Source organism: Ahaetulla prasina, chromosome 5 (genome assembly GCF_028640845.1).
Source record: "Ahaetulla prasina isolate Xishuangbanna chromosome 5, ASM2864084v1, whole genome shotgun sequence".
Classification (NCBI taxonomy): Eukaryota; Metazoa; Chordata; class Lepidosauria; order Squamata; family Colubridae; genus Ahaetulla; species Ahaetulla prasina.
The window spans coordinates 70619306-70634101 of record NC_080543.1 but is presented as its reverse complement, the minus strand read 5'-3'; the positions used below and the strand labels follow the sequence as shown (position 1 = coordinate 70634101).

General features: G+C 35.1%; 1 protein-coding gene across 8 annotated transcripts in view; it reads right to left on the bottom strand.

The window, feature by feature from the left end:
* Positions 1–14796, bottom strand: part of TAB3 (TGF-beta activated kinase 1 (MAP3K7) binding protein 3) — a 56477-nt gene that overhangs the window by 22993 nt on the left and 18688 nt on the right. For 4 of the 8 annotated variants that reach the window (XR_009155418.1, XR_009155419.1, XM_058185921.1 and 1 more), the window contains exon 2: positions 1249–1441. Coding sequence is in view for 5 of the 8 variants with exons in the window: in XM_058185921.1 (XP_058041904.1) it covers positions 1249–1350 (102 nt within the window). In the remaining 3 variants the exon portion in view is untranslated. Of the gene's footprint in view, positions 1–1248; positions 1442–14796 lie in introns of those variants that run through there. The other 4 variants (XM_058185923.1, XM_058185922.1, XM_058185925.1 and 1 more) reach the window with 4 other exon arrangements.

Sequence of the window (14796 nt, the reverse complement as noted above, 5' to 3'; positions counted from 1 at the left end):
TCTGGATCTGGTGGCATGTGCATCGCTGCTGTTGGGCTCTAGGAGCTGATCTACAACAATTTCATGGTAGCCACCCGGACCGGAACACGATCAATGCAGGCTGACCATGTTCTGGCCTGGATGGCTGCCATGAAGTTGTTGTAGATCAGCACCTAGAGCCCCAGCAGCAGCGACGTGCCCACTACCAGCTTTCCACTGCCTCCAGGGCCTCACAGTCACAAGCGCTTCCCTTTCATCGGGACACCAGCCCCTGTGTGCTCGCTGCTTCCTGTGTGTGCACCCAGATGGAGGTTCCCACTGGGCTGGGATGGACCAGGGCTGAGACGGTGAAGGCCAGCCCCTCGCTGTCTCCACGGCAGCCCCACAGGCCAGATCTAATCACATTGTGGGCTGAATCTGGACTGTAGGCCTTGAGTTTCACATGTCTGATCTAGACAAATTTTCTTACAGCTTTGAAAAATGTGCAGTCACAAAATATCTCATTAATTCTTCCTAAAGATTTGTAAAACAGGTGTTACCACTCCAAATCTTGTTAGCTAAAAAGCTTCCCCAAAACCAGAATATTTAATTTGTGTTATTCAATGAATGAACCCGAATGTTTAACTACTCCTTCTACTGCAGCTTAGGATAAGTAGTAAAAGAGATATGGGAGATGCATGTAGAAACTAACATACCTATCTCTTTAAGGCTTGAGTTTTCTACAGAATAATTCTTTTTTCCCCACAAGGTATTTTGTATTCTGCATACAATATTGCATTTCATAAATGTAAATGAAATTAATAGTGGAAAATAAATTGTATAGGAAGAAAATATAGGATGGGAAGTACTTTCAAGAACAAAAGCTGAACATATCACGGTGCTTCTATCAATCTTGAAGATTTAGAACTTAAGAATGAATTTATCCCCACTTATTTTATTAGGATATAAATTTCTAGCTATGTCCATGCTATTTAGTTATACTTTTATTTTTAATTAAATGGAGCCTAATAGAAATATTTCGTTTGTAAAAGAAAAAAGAAAAGTAAGGGAAAGGAAGCAAACTGTTTCCTAAAAGCATAACAAGATAAATGAACATCGGCTAAAATAACCAATTTTTACTATATTTGTTCTTATTTTCATCTCCTATAATCCACTGTCCCAGTTTTTTCTATACTCTTTTTGTTTCTGAAAAGCTATCCTTGCATCTTGTTTGGTTACCCTTATCTACTACTTCAAAGAGAAACTACTATTGGGGCAACCAACACCTACCTGGAGCATGCATTGAGACACCACACTTTCAGGAATCTCAGGAAAACGTTGCCGGAGGTCATGGAGTACCTGCATATCTAACTGCTGGCTTCCCTGTGCCATGCCAGATTGATGTTTAAGTTTCAGGACTTTCAGGGAATAGCAGTCAACAAACTTTCCAGCAATTATGATCTTTGGATGCTTCACACATCTTCTAGAAAAAGAAAGATGATAAACTGAGAAAATTAACATAATAAATAAAAATGATACCGAATAGCATACTAACATTTCAATATGAGCATTTCAACCTAGTTTACAAAATCTTATCCACCTTTAATGCCACAATGAATCCTCACAAATACACATATCTAAAATGAATATTTACAATTTCACAATAAAATTACATCTATATATATATATTTTTCTTTTAGCCTCAAAAACGGGCTGAGTCTCCCTTTCTATGACTCTTAATTCAGGATAGAGTTGTGCCATCTAGATGGACACTAAATTCTCATATTATACTTCTTTTAGTATGAACATTTGAACCAGACTTCTCTTTACGAAGTCCATGATCCAAAACTAACAAGGATAAAAGGTTTTAATTATTATTTTTTTGAAGATGCCAGCCATAGTTCTTTTTTTTTTTTATAAAAAGTTTTATTTTTACAATCATATCAAATAATTCATCCAATGTACAGTTATATACAATTAGTCGGGCTTGCCCAGTCACCACCCCCCTTTTTAACACTCTTCCCTCTTCTACCTTCTTCTACTTTCCAGACCTTCCTCTCCTTCTCTTATCTACATCCTCTCCTCCACCCTACACCTTCCTTCTCCTCTTCTACCCCTCTTCCTTCCTCTTCTCCTCTTCCTACCTCCTACTCTCTTTTCTCCCTCCCCACCGTTCTAAAATGGTAACTGGGCAGACCCGACCCTGCATTAATTATATTTATACATCTTCAATAATCCCTGTACATTAACCATCACTCCATCTCTACCAAACCCCCAATTCCCTCCCCTTACCCCCACCCTGACTTCCCAGAACAAAATGCAGGCATCAAAACTAACAATCATAATCTAAAATAATTCCTAAATTATAATCTCTAGTCACACCACACTTAGTCACACTCTCAATTCCCTCTCCTTCAAAATATATCTAATACAAAATATTTCCTAAATTTACTCATATGCTATTCGTATTTTTTATCTGATACTTATTTTGAATATAATCAATCCACATTTTCCATTCTAAAATATATTTTCTAGTGTATAGTCTTTCAAGTAAGCGGAGATTTTTGCCATCTCTGCCAGATTTGATACTTTGAGTGTCCATTCTTCAATTGTAGGTAATTCTTCTTTCTTCCAATACTGAGCAATCAAAAGTCTTGCAGCTGTTATTAAGTTCAAAATCAATTTAGTCTCTATAGCTGTACAGTCCATAATAATTCCTAGTAGAAAGAACTGGAGTAAACTTAATCTTCTTTTCAAAATATTCTGCATGATCCACCATACTTTAATCCAAAATGCTTTAACTTTTTTACAAGTCCACCATATATGGTAATAAGTGGCATCTTCACAATCGCATCTCCAACATTTAGCCTGTACATTAGGATACATACATGACAACTTTTGGGGTCTAAATGCCATCTATAAAACATCTTATAAAAATTTTCTCTCATATTTTGCGCTTGTGTAAATTTAACATTCCTCACCCAAATTCTTTCCCAAGTTTCCAACATTATTGGTTGCTGAAAATTTTGTGCCCACTTAATCATACAATCCTTAACTAGTTCGGACTCTGAGTCTATTTCTACTAATACATTATACAACCTCTTAATATGCTGTTGGCCTTGATCTCTCATTTGTTTTAACAAATTATCCTCAGTTTGCTTAACACCTATTTTTTGATCTAATTTCCATCTAGCTTGTAATTGTCCATATTGGAACCATGTATAATTTTTCCCTTCTTCCCCCATCTTTTCTCTGGATTTTAATTGTAATTCCCCCTTTTCCATACAAAGAAGTTCTTTATAGGTAACTACCTCCATCTTTTGATATATATTTATATTTTCTATCATGTGTCTCGGATTGCCCATATTGGAATCTTTCCATCTAATTTATATTGATATTTCCTCCAAACCCTCAATAATGCATTTCTAATTATATTATTTTTAAATATTTTATCTACTTTCTTATCATATAATAAATAGGCATGCCACCCATATAACAAACCATACCTTCTATATTCAAAACTCTTTCCTCAGTTAAATTAATCCAATCAGTAATTAATGATAAAACAACTGCTTCATAATACAATTTCAAGTTAGGCATTTTAAGACCCCCCCTTTCCCTTGTATCCTGCATTATTTTTAATTTTATTCTTGGTTTTTTGCCCATCCATACAAAGTTATTAACCCCCTTTTGCCATTCCTGTAGTTTGATATCATTCTTAAGCACCGGTATCATTTGAAATAAAAATAGAAACCTGGGCAAAACATTCATTTTTATAGCCGCTATTCTTCCCAACAAGGATAATTGTAACTTCTTCCAACTCTCCATTTCTTTCCATACCTTCTGCCACAATACCTCATAATTATTTTTATATAATTTGACGTTTGAAGCTGTAATATATATTCCTAAATATTTAACCTTTTTAACGATTTCAAAACCTGTAGTTCTTTCTAACTCTTTTTTTTGTTGTATATTCATATTTTTAGTTATCATCTTTGTCTTTTGCTGATTCACCTTAAATCCAGATACTTTACCATACTGACCAATTATATCTTTTAAACCAGTAGCTGAGTATGTTGGTTGAGATACAGTAACAACCAAGTCATCTGCGAAAGCTCTTAATCTGTAATCTTGATGTTTAACTCTAATTCCCTTTATTTGATCGGAGCTACGTATTTTATTCAAAAGAATTTCTAAAGTTAAAATAAAAAGTAATGGAGACAGGGGACATCCCTGTCTCGTCCCTTTCCCAATTTTAAAAGTTTCTGTTAGCCCACCATTTACTATTATTTGTGCTATTTGCTTCTGATATATTGCCTTAATTGCGTGGATAAAATAATCCCCAAATTGCATTTTTTCTATTACTTTAAACAGAAACTGCCAGTCCAATCTATCAAAAGCTTTTTCAAAAGCCGCTGAGATTTGGTTGTTTCGTTCCAAATATTCAAGTAAATTTACAATTTGCCTCACATTATATCTCATCTGCCTACCCTTAATAAATCCTGACTGATCATTATGAATTATTTGATTCATCACTGGCATTAATCTATTAGCAAGTATCTTGGCAAATATCTTATAATCAGTATTTAAAAGTGATATAGGCCTATAATTCTCTATTTTAATACCATCTCGATCTTCCTTCGGTATTAACGAAATAAAGGCTGTCCTCCATGAAGGGGGAACATCTCCTCCCATTTGAATTTTATTAAATAACTCTTTAAGTGGTTCAACCATCTCATTTTGTAAATTTTTATAATAAACAGCTGTTAAGCCATCTGTACCTGGTGCTTTACCAATTTTAAGTTGCTTAATTGCTAACAAAATTTCCTCTGAAGTAATTAATTGATTCAGTTCTTCTCTTTGATTTTCTGTAAGCTCACAAATATTTTGTTGTTGTAAATATCTTTCTATCTCTATATCATCAATCATATCCCTAGTATACAACTTACTATAATACTCTAAAATGCTTTTTAATCAAATTCTTTTGATAAACTTCCTTACCCCTATATTCTATTTTATCAATCATTCGTGATTTTCTGTTTTTCCTTATTAAATAGGCAAGCCATCTTCCTGGCTTATTGGCATTATTAAACGTATCATGTTTTACATATTGTAAATTAATTGCTACTTGATCTGCCATCAACATATTAAACTGACCTCTTAATATATTTATTGATTCTTTTATTTTACTATTTCCTGGGCTATTTTATCAATAATTGTTCTTTCTTTTAATTTCCTCTTCCAATTCCTTTTTCTTTTCTGCAATTTATTTTTGTATTTAATATTCATTTGTATAAGATTTCCTCTCATATAGGCCTTGCTAGCGTCCCAAATCATCTCTATAGATGTTTCTTTTTCATATTCATAATAAAAATTCCTTCATTTGCTTTTTACATTCATTTACATTTTGTTCATATTTAAACAAATTCTCATTCAACCTCCATGATCTCCTAGCCTCCTTTTCCGATCAATTTCAATCCAAACGGACTATGATCAGATAGAGTTCTTGAACAAATCTTAGTCTTCTTCACTCTAGAATACAAATCATTAGTAATCAAAATAAAATCAATCCTCGAAAATGATTGATGCCTGTCAGAAAAGAAGGTAAAATCCCTCTCTTCTGTATTATGTTCTCTCCAAATATCTCTTAATTCCAAGTCCTCCATCATTTCAAAAAGCCTTTGGTAATTTCGCCTACTTGACATCTTCCTTAAACTTTTTATCTTTTGAGTATCCAACACACCATTCCAATCACCCATTAATATATATGATTTATAATCCCAAAATACTATTCTTTTATGTAAAAACTTGAAAAATTTTCTTGTTGTTGATTCGAGCATAAACTCCTATTAATAATACCTTCTTTCCTCCTACAAAAGTTCAATAGCAATGTATCTTCCTTGCTTATCCACCTCAATTAATTTTGCTGATATATCCTTCTTTATATATATAACTAAACCATTTTTTTTCCAAAGCGGAGGCAACAAAATGTACTCCCAGTTTTGAATTTATCAAATATTTCTGGTCTAAAGATCTAATATGTGTTTCTTGTAAACAGGTAATGTCATTTTTAAATTGTTTCAAATAATGAAATACTTTCCTTCTCTTCTGTGGTGAATTCAAACCATTAACATTCCAAGATAATAGTTTAATTGCCATTATCGGCCAAAGGAAACTTTTGGAACACCAGCCGCAGATCACATTTTACTTTAGGCCTTGCTCCTCCCACTGTTTCCGTTGTAGTAATTGCCAGTTGTTGTTGTGCCTTCATCTCTTGTTCCTTGCGTTTAGCAGCAGCTCTTGTCAGCCTTTGTTCTTTTGAATCTAAACCCGTCGTAGGTATTTCCAACACTTGTAATAAATCTTCTTCCATCACAATCTGTTCTTGTACCTGCTTCACTTCTCTTTCCTTCACTTCAGCCCCCCTTCTTCTAGCTTCCAATGGGGGAAGACTTCCAATTTTTAATACCTCAACATAAAATTCTCTTGCTTTTCCAACTGTATTGAGACGATGTACTTTCCCTGCATAGTATACTATTATACCAGTTGGAATATCCCATCTATATTCAATCTGACGTTTTTTAAGTTCATTCACCAGGAAGGCAAATTCCTTCCTAGCCCTTAACATTTTTGGTGGAATTTCCTTTAATATCAAAATATCTTGACCAGCAATCTGAATCTTCTCCCCCTTATATGAAGCTTGCAAAATCTGATTTCTCACTGTTCTGTTTGTAAAATAAATAACAACATCCCTTGGCAACTTTTTTTTGCCTTGCTATCCAAGAATTCACACGATATATTTTATCAATTTGATAAGCCACATCTGCTGGACGAGCTGCTAATATCTCAGCAAATACTTCAGAAAAAATTTCCCTTAAATTCTCTTCCTTATTTTCTTTCAAACTTCGGATTCTAAGAGCAAATTCCATATTTCTATATTGTATCAAAACTATTTCATCCTCTGTTTTTTCCATTTTACTTTGAAATTCATCCATTTTATTTTCTAATTTTAAATTATGTTGCTTAATTTCTTCAACCTCCTCTTCTAATAAAATCACATTCGTTGCCAAACTTTGTACTGCCATTACAAATCCTTCTTTAACTTCTTTATTTCCCACTTTAATTTCTGATATCTTCTCTTTCATTTCAGACATCTCATCAGTTATTACTTTAAATTTTTCTTCTATAAAGCCTTTTAAGTTCTCTTGTAACGCCTCTAAATTCAATGTTCTAGTCTCTGCTGTATGAGCTGGAGAGGCACCAGCTGATAAAGTTCCAGAGCTCTTTGTTACAGTAGACTTTAATTGTTTGGCTGCCATCTTCTATAAAATTATTTATTTATTTATTTCCAACTTAATATTCACTTTAAATCTTCTTAACTTCTGAGAAACACAGTCTTTTAAAGCAATATTTAAAAATCTCCCTAGATTCTATCAGCAGGCAGCAAAGAGTTAAAGAGTTAAAGCAGCAAGTAACATGCAAATTACCAACTGCAGACGGCAAACGCTGAAAGTATCACTTTCGCTTTCCACTCGTTAACTTTTTAACAATTCGCCTCCATTTTCTTGCTGTTTTCAAGCTTGTTACAAAGTAACGGGGAATCGGCTTAGCTACTTGCATAAAGTTCTCCCACTTTCGTTCTGTCCGGTATAATCCTTTATTGTCCAAAATAAATCTCGGCGTTTGGTCGTGGTGATTGGTTCCACCAAAGCAGAAGAATCCTCGGATCTGGAGCACTTCGGGTTACTGGAGGGAACTTAACCCTTCAAACCCCTTTTTTCTCAGGGGCTTTAGGGAAATTCAACCTCTGCCCTCAGCTCACCACCTTCTCCTTCTCCCGAAGAGGGGGTTTTCCGAACCGCTGGACAGCAGATTTAAGCTGTCCTAGCGATTCCACATAATCCAGAGGTTGGTGATCGTAAAGATCACCGCCATCACCTACGGTGCCAAACCGGAAGTCTCGCCAGCCATAGTTCTTGATGTAACATTATCTGTTCTCTAGATCTGTTCTCTAGGTCGTAGCCACTAAAACCTGAAGTCCAAGTCTGTCCACAACTATGTAATAGTTTAGTGTCGATTCTTTCCAGACAATTATCCATCTCTCATATCAATGTGCAATTTTATGACTATCAGAAAGATAAACATCAATAGGTAATTCTTGAATTAAACTTCATCAATGTTCAAATGTAGAATTTTACGACAATATTTCAATATTATATTATATTATACAATATTATTATCTTATAGGAAAACTATTGCGAATATATATCTGGTTTTCAAGCCTAGTATTATAAAAATATGTTCAATTTATTAAGATAACAATCTAAATACAAAGAGATCTAAGCATACCAAAAATATCTATGATTGAATCACTTACACAGTATCTGTAGGCACTATTTTGCATTATATAAATGAATGAGGAAATTTTCCATCATCATATATTTGGATGGTAGAGGGAGACAGGAAAGAAAAAAAAGAATCCTATGCCCCCAAATGGTTAGACCACTGGTTTTAGGCCATTTTTGCTGTTATGGAACACAACCACCTTTTTCTACCCTTCTGAGAGAAAGAAGTGATCCACTATATTAGAAAATCTTGGTAATTCATAATTTGCATCACCTACTTTTTATGCCCTATTCAAAGCCATGGAATAAATGACTTAATTGAATAGGTAGAAATATCTCCTCTGAGAAAAACTAGATCTATAAAGATGGTAATTCATACCACCAAAGACTTTAAAAGGTCCTACATAAAGTAGCACATACCAACTGTTTTTCAGATGTATGATAATCCAATTAAACATATAATTTATTGTATTGTACATATTTATGTATTGTATGATTAACTGTATGATTGTACAATTATTAACTTTTGACCCAAATTAAACCATTTCAGTAAATTATTAAATTACAGGAAAAGTTTATTCTGTGCGAAAAACAGCATATACAGGCAGTTAATAAATTTCAATAAATAAAAATAAGATACGTAGATGCTTCCAATTATTTGAAGTATCCATTCTTATGACATACAATTTTCATATCCCTCAGCATGTTTAAAAATGTCAAATATGACCACACAACTTCTGAAAAACTTGTTTTCTTGCTCATCTATAATGGATTACGAACTAAAGAAAAGTAAAGCATGGATTCAGAAAGAAGTTATTCCTGTATGTACCATATTTTTCGTACTATAAGATGCTCCAGACTGTAAGACGCACCTAGCTTTTGGGGAGGAAAACAAGAAAAAGAAATCTGCCTCTGCCTCCCAGCAATTTGCCTCCTTGCAGCAAACAGCAAACAGCCTGGTCAGCTTCAGCACAGTCTAATTTAGCACGAGCAGCTGATTGGCGATTGGATCTGCCTCCCGGAATACTGTTTATCAGCAGTTCCAGGCTGTGAGGATTACTGCCACCCATCGGCACTGTTGCCGCCCATCGCTGCTGCCACCTATTGCCACCTCAGCATGCCCCATTTTCTGCCTCTGTGCGTCCCATTTTCTGCCTCCATAGATCCTGTTTTTGACCCATTCCAGGCAGTGGGGATAGGCGGCAATGGCAATTCCTGCCTCCTGGAATGGGCTGAAAATGGGGTGCATGGGACTTCCGGTTGGCTCCGCTGGAAATGGAGGTGATCTTTTTGATCATCAACCTCTGGATCGTGTTGAACCACTAGGACAGCGACAATCAGCTGCCCAGAGGTTCGAAATTCCCCCTCTTCGGGCAAAGAAGAGGAGGTGAGCAAAAGGGGCAGAGGTAGAGCTTCCCTAGAACCCCTGGAAGACACCAGGGGACTCGAAGGGTTAAGCCCCCTCAGAACTCCGAAGCGCTCCAGTTCTGAGGTTTTTTTACTGCTTTGGCAGACCTAATTGCCGCGACCAACGTTGGGACCGACTTTAATTTATAGATGAAAATACCGGACTGAACAGAAACGGGAGAACTCTAACTACAAAAGCAAGTAATTAAATCGATTCCCTGTTATTTTTCTCTAAGTTTTGGAGCTGACTTCAAAGAGAAAAAAATGGCAGCTGTTCTTTAACGAGTTAACGAGCTGAAAACGAAAGTGTTAGAATTCTCACTGCCTGCTATGTATTGCTGAGGAATTGCTGGAGACTGTTTAAAACATTGTAATGAGAAGGGGGAAGACACATTGAGACTGTTTCTTTAAAAGACTTAGAAGATTTAGAAGTAACATTAAGTTAAAGAGAAACTTTATAAGAGAAGGAAGCAAAACAATTAAAGACAACTGTAACAAAACCCCCAGGAATATCTACACCGGGAGTTTCTCCAGCACATACAGCAGATACAAAATCACTAAATTTGGAAGCATTACAGGATAACTTGAAAGACTTTATGAGAGAATCCCTTAATGATGCTATGAATCAGATAGAAGATAAGTTTAAATTAATTACAGAAGAAATGTCAGACATGAAAAAACAGATGTTAGAAATTCAAATTGGAAACAAAGAAGTCAAGGAAGGTTTGGTGACAGCTGTACAGGGTTTGGCATCAAATGTGATTTTATTGGAGGAGGAAGTAGAAGAAATAAAGAAAGTTAATTTAAAATTGGAAAATAAGATTGAGGAAGCTCAAAGTAAAATGGATAAAGCAGATGATGAAATTGTTTTGGTACAATAAAGAGCCATGGAATTTGCTTTAAGAATATGCGGTCTAAAAGAGAATAAACAAGAAAATTTGAAGCAAATTTTTTCTGAGGCCTTTGCAGAGATTTTGGCAGTTCGTCCAGTAGATGTGGCTTTTTATATTGATAAAATTTATTGTGTGAATTCCTGGATAGCAAGACAAAGAAATCTTCCGAGAGACATTGTCATTTATTTTACTACTAGAACAGTGAGAAATGAGATTTTACAAGCTTCTTGTAAAGGAGACAAGATTCAAGCGGGTGGTCAAGATATTTTAATACTAAAGGAAATTCCTCCAAAAATGTTGAAAGGTAGGAAGGAATTTGCCTACTCAACGTCAGATTGAGTATAGATGGGACATCCCAACTGGTATAATAGTTTACTATGAAGGGAAAGCACATCATCTCGTCTTAATACAGTTGGCAAAGCACGAGAGTTTTATGCTTATGTTCTTAAAGCTGGAAGTCCACCATCTCCAGATGGTAGGAGAAAGGAAGGTGAAATTAAAGAAAAAGAAGTGATAGTAATGGAAGAAGACTTTTTACAAGTGTTGGATGTGTCTAAGACGGGATCAGAGATTCCAAAAGAGCCAAGGATGACAAGAGCGGCTGTCAAACGCAAGGAACAAGAAGAAAAGGCTCAACAGGCTCAATCTGCTACTACCAAGATGGAAACAGTGGGAGGAGCAAGGCCCAAAGAAAGATATGATTTGTGGCTGGTGCTTCAAAAGTTTCCGATTGCTGATAATGGCAATTAGACTTTTATCATGGAATGTTAATGGATTAAACTCACCCCAAAAGAGAAGAAAGATATTTAATTATTTGAAGCAATTTAAAAATGACACTGTATGTTTACAAGAAACACATATTAGAACATTAGACCAGAAATATTTGATAAATTCAAAATTGGGAACACATTTTGTTGCATCTGCTACAGAAAAGAAGATTGGACTAGTTGTTTATATAAAGAGTAATTTATCTGCAACATTAATAGAGGCGGATAATAAAGGAAGATATATTGCCATTGAACTTTTATTGGAAGGGAGAAAAAAGATACTTTTAATAGGAGTTTATGCGCCAAATCAACAACAAGAGAAGTTTTATAAGTTTTTACATAAAATAATCGCATTTTGGGATTATAAAACTCATATATTAATGGGTGATTGGAATGGAGTGATGGATATTCAGAAAGACAAAAGAAGTCTTAGAGATATTTCAAGTTGTGTTAAATTGCCAAAGGCCTTCTTTGATATGATGGAAGTTTTAGAATTGAGAGATGTATGGCAAGAACGTAATGAGGAAGAGCGAGATTTTACCTTTTTTTCTGACAGATAGATTGGATTGGCAGTTTTTATTTAAAGTAATGGAAAAAATGCAATTTGGGGACTATTTCATTCAAACAATTAAGGCTATATATTGAAAGCAAACAGCACAAATAATAGTAAATGGTGGATTAACAGAGTCTTTTAAGATTGAGAAAGGGACTAGACAAGGATGTCCTTTGTCACCGTTATTATTTATTTTAACTTTGGAAATATTATTGGTAATATACATGGTTCAGATCGAATAACAGGAATTAGAATTAAATATCAAGATTATAAGTTAAGAGCTTTTGCAGATGACCTGGTTGTTACTTTATCTAAACCAATACATTCAGCTATATATTTAAAGGAGACAATTGATCAGTATAGTAAGGTATCTGGGTTTAAAGTGAACCAACAGAAGACAAAAATGATAATTAGGAGACTTCCGGTTTGGCACCGTAGGTGATGGCGGTGATCTTTACGATCACCAACCTCTGGATTATGTGGAATCGCTAGGACAGCTTAAATCTGCTGTCCAGCGGTTCGGAAAACCCCCTCTTCGGGAGAAGGAGAAGGGGTGAGCTGAGGGCAGAGGTTGAATTTCCCTAAAGCCCCTGAGAAAAAAGGGGTTTGAAGGGTTAAGTTCCCTCCAGTAACCCGAAGTGCTCCAGATCCGAGGATTCTTCTGCTTTGGCGGAACCAATCACCACGACCAAACGCCGAGATTTATTTTGGACAATAAAGGATTATACCGGACAGAACGAAAGTGGGAGAACTTTAAGCAAGTAGCCAAGCCGATTCCCCGATACTTTGTAACAAGCTTGAAAACAGCAAGAAAATGGAGGCGAATTGTTAACAAGTTAACGAGTGGAAAGCGAAAGTGATACTTTCAGCGTGTGCCTCTGCAGTTGGTAATTTGCATGTTACTTGCTGCTTTAACTCTTTGCTGCCTGCTGATAGAATCTAGGAGATTTTTAAATACTGCTTTAAAAGACTGTGTTTTCAGAAGTTAAGAAGATTTAAAGTGAATATTAAGTTGGAAATAAATAAATAAATAATTTTATAGAAGATGGCAGCCAAACAATTAAAGTCTACTGTAACAAAGAGCTCTGGAACTTTATCAGCTGGTGCCTCTCCAGCTCATACAGCAGAGACTAGAACATTGAATTTAGAGGCGTTACAAGAGAACTTAAAAGGCTTTATAGAAGAAAAATTTAAAGTTATAACTGATGAGATGTCTGAAATGAAAGAGCAGATATCAGAAATTCAAGTGGGAAATAAAGAAGATAAGAAGGATTTGTAATGGCAGTACAAAGTTTGGCAACGAATGTGATTTTATTAGAAGAGGAGGTTGAAGTAATTAAGCAATGTAATTTAAAATTAGAAAATAAAATGGCTGAATTTCAAAGTAAAATGGAAAAGACAGAGGATGAAATAGTTTTGATACAATACAGAAATATGGAATTTGCTCTAAGAATTCGTGGTCTGAAAGAGAATAAAGAAGAGGATTTAAGGGAATTTTTCTGAAGTATTTGCTGAGATATTAGCAGCTCGTCCAGCAGATGTGGCTTATCAAATTGATAAAATATATCGTGTGAATTCTTGGATAGCAAGGCAAAAAAAGTTGCCAAGGGATGTTGTTATTTATTTTACAAATAGAACAGTGAGAAATCAGATTTTGCAAGCCTCATATAAGGGGGAGAAGATTCAGATTGCTGGTCAGGATATTTTAATATTAAAGGAAATTCCACCAAAATGTTAAGAGCTAGAAAGGAATTTGCCTTCCTGGTGAATGAACTTAAAAAACGTCAGATTGAATATAGATGGGATATTCCAACTGGTATAATAGTATATTATGCAGGGAAAGTACATCGTCTCAATACAGTTGGAAAAGCAAGAGAAATTTATGTAGTGGCATTAAAGTTGGAAGTCTTTCTCCACTGGATGCTAGAAGAAAGGAGACTGAAGTGAAGGAAAGAGAAGTGAAGCAGGTTCAAGAACAGATTGCGATGGAAGAAGATTTATTACAAGTGTTGGAAATACCTATGACGGGTCCAGATTCAAAAGAACAAAGGCTGACAAGAGCTGCTGCTAAACGCAAGGAACAAGAGATGAAGGCACAACAACAACTGGCAACTACTACAACGGAAACAGTGGGAGGAGCAAGGCCTAAAGCAAAATGTGATTTGCGGCTAGTGTTCCAAAAGTTTCCTTTGGCCGATAATGGCAATTAAACTATTATCTTGGAATGTTAATGGTTTGAATTCACATGAAGAGAAGGAAAGTATTTCACTATTTGAAACAATTTAAAATGACATTACTTGTTTACAAGAAACACATATTAGATCTTTAGACCAGAAATATTTGATAAATTCAAAACTGGGAGTACATTTTGTTGCCTCCTCTTTGGAGAAAAATGGTTTAGTTATATATATAAAGAAGGATATATCAGCAAAATTAATTGAGGTGGATAAGCAAGGAAGATACATTGCTATTGAACTCTTGTTGGAGGAAAGAAGACATTATTAATAGGAGTTTATGCTCCAAATCAACAACAAGAAAATTTTTCAAGTTTTACATAAAAGAATAGTATTTTGGGATTATAAATCATATATATTAATGGGTGATTGGAATGGTGTGTTGGATACTCAAAAGACAAAAAGCTTAAGGAAGACATCAAGCGGGCGAAATTACCAAAGGCTTTTTGATATGATGGAGGACTTGGAATTAAGAGATATTTGGAGAGAACATAATACAGAAGAGAGGATTTTACCTTCTTTTCTGATAGGCACCAATCATTTTCGAGGATTGATTTTATTTTGATTACTAATGACTTGTATTCTAGAGTGAAGAAGACGAAGATTTGTTCAAGAACTTTATCTGATCATAGTCCAGTT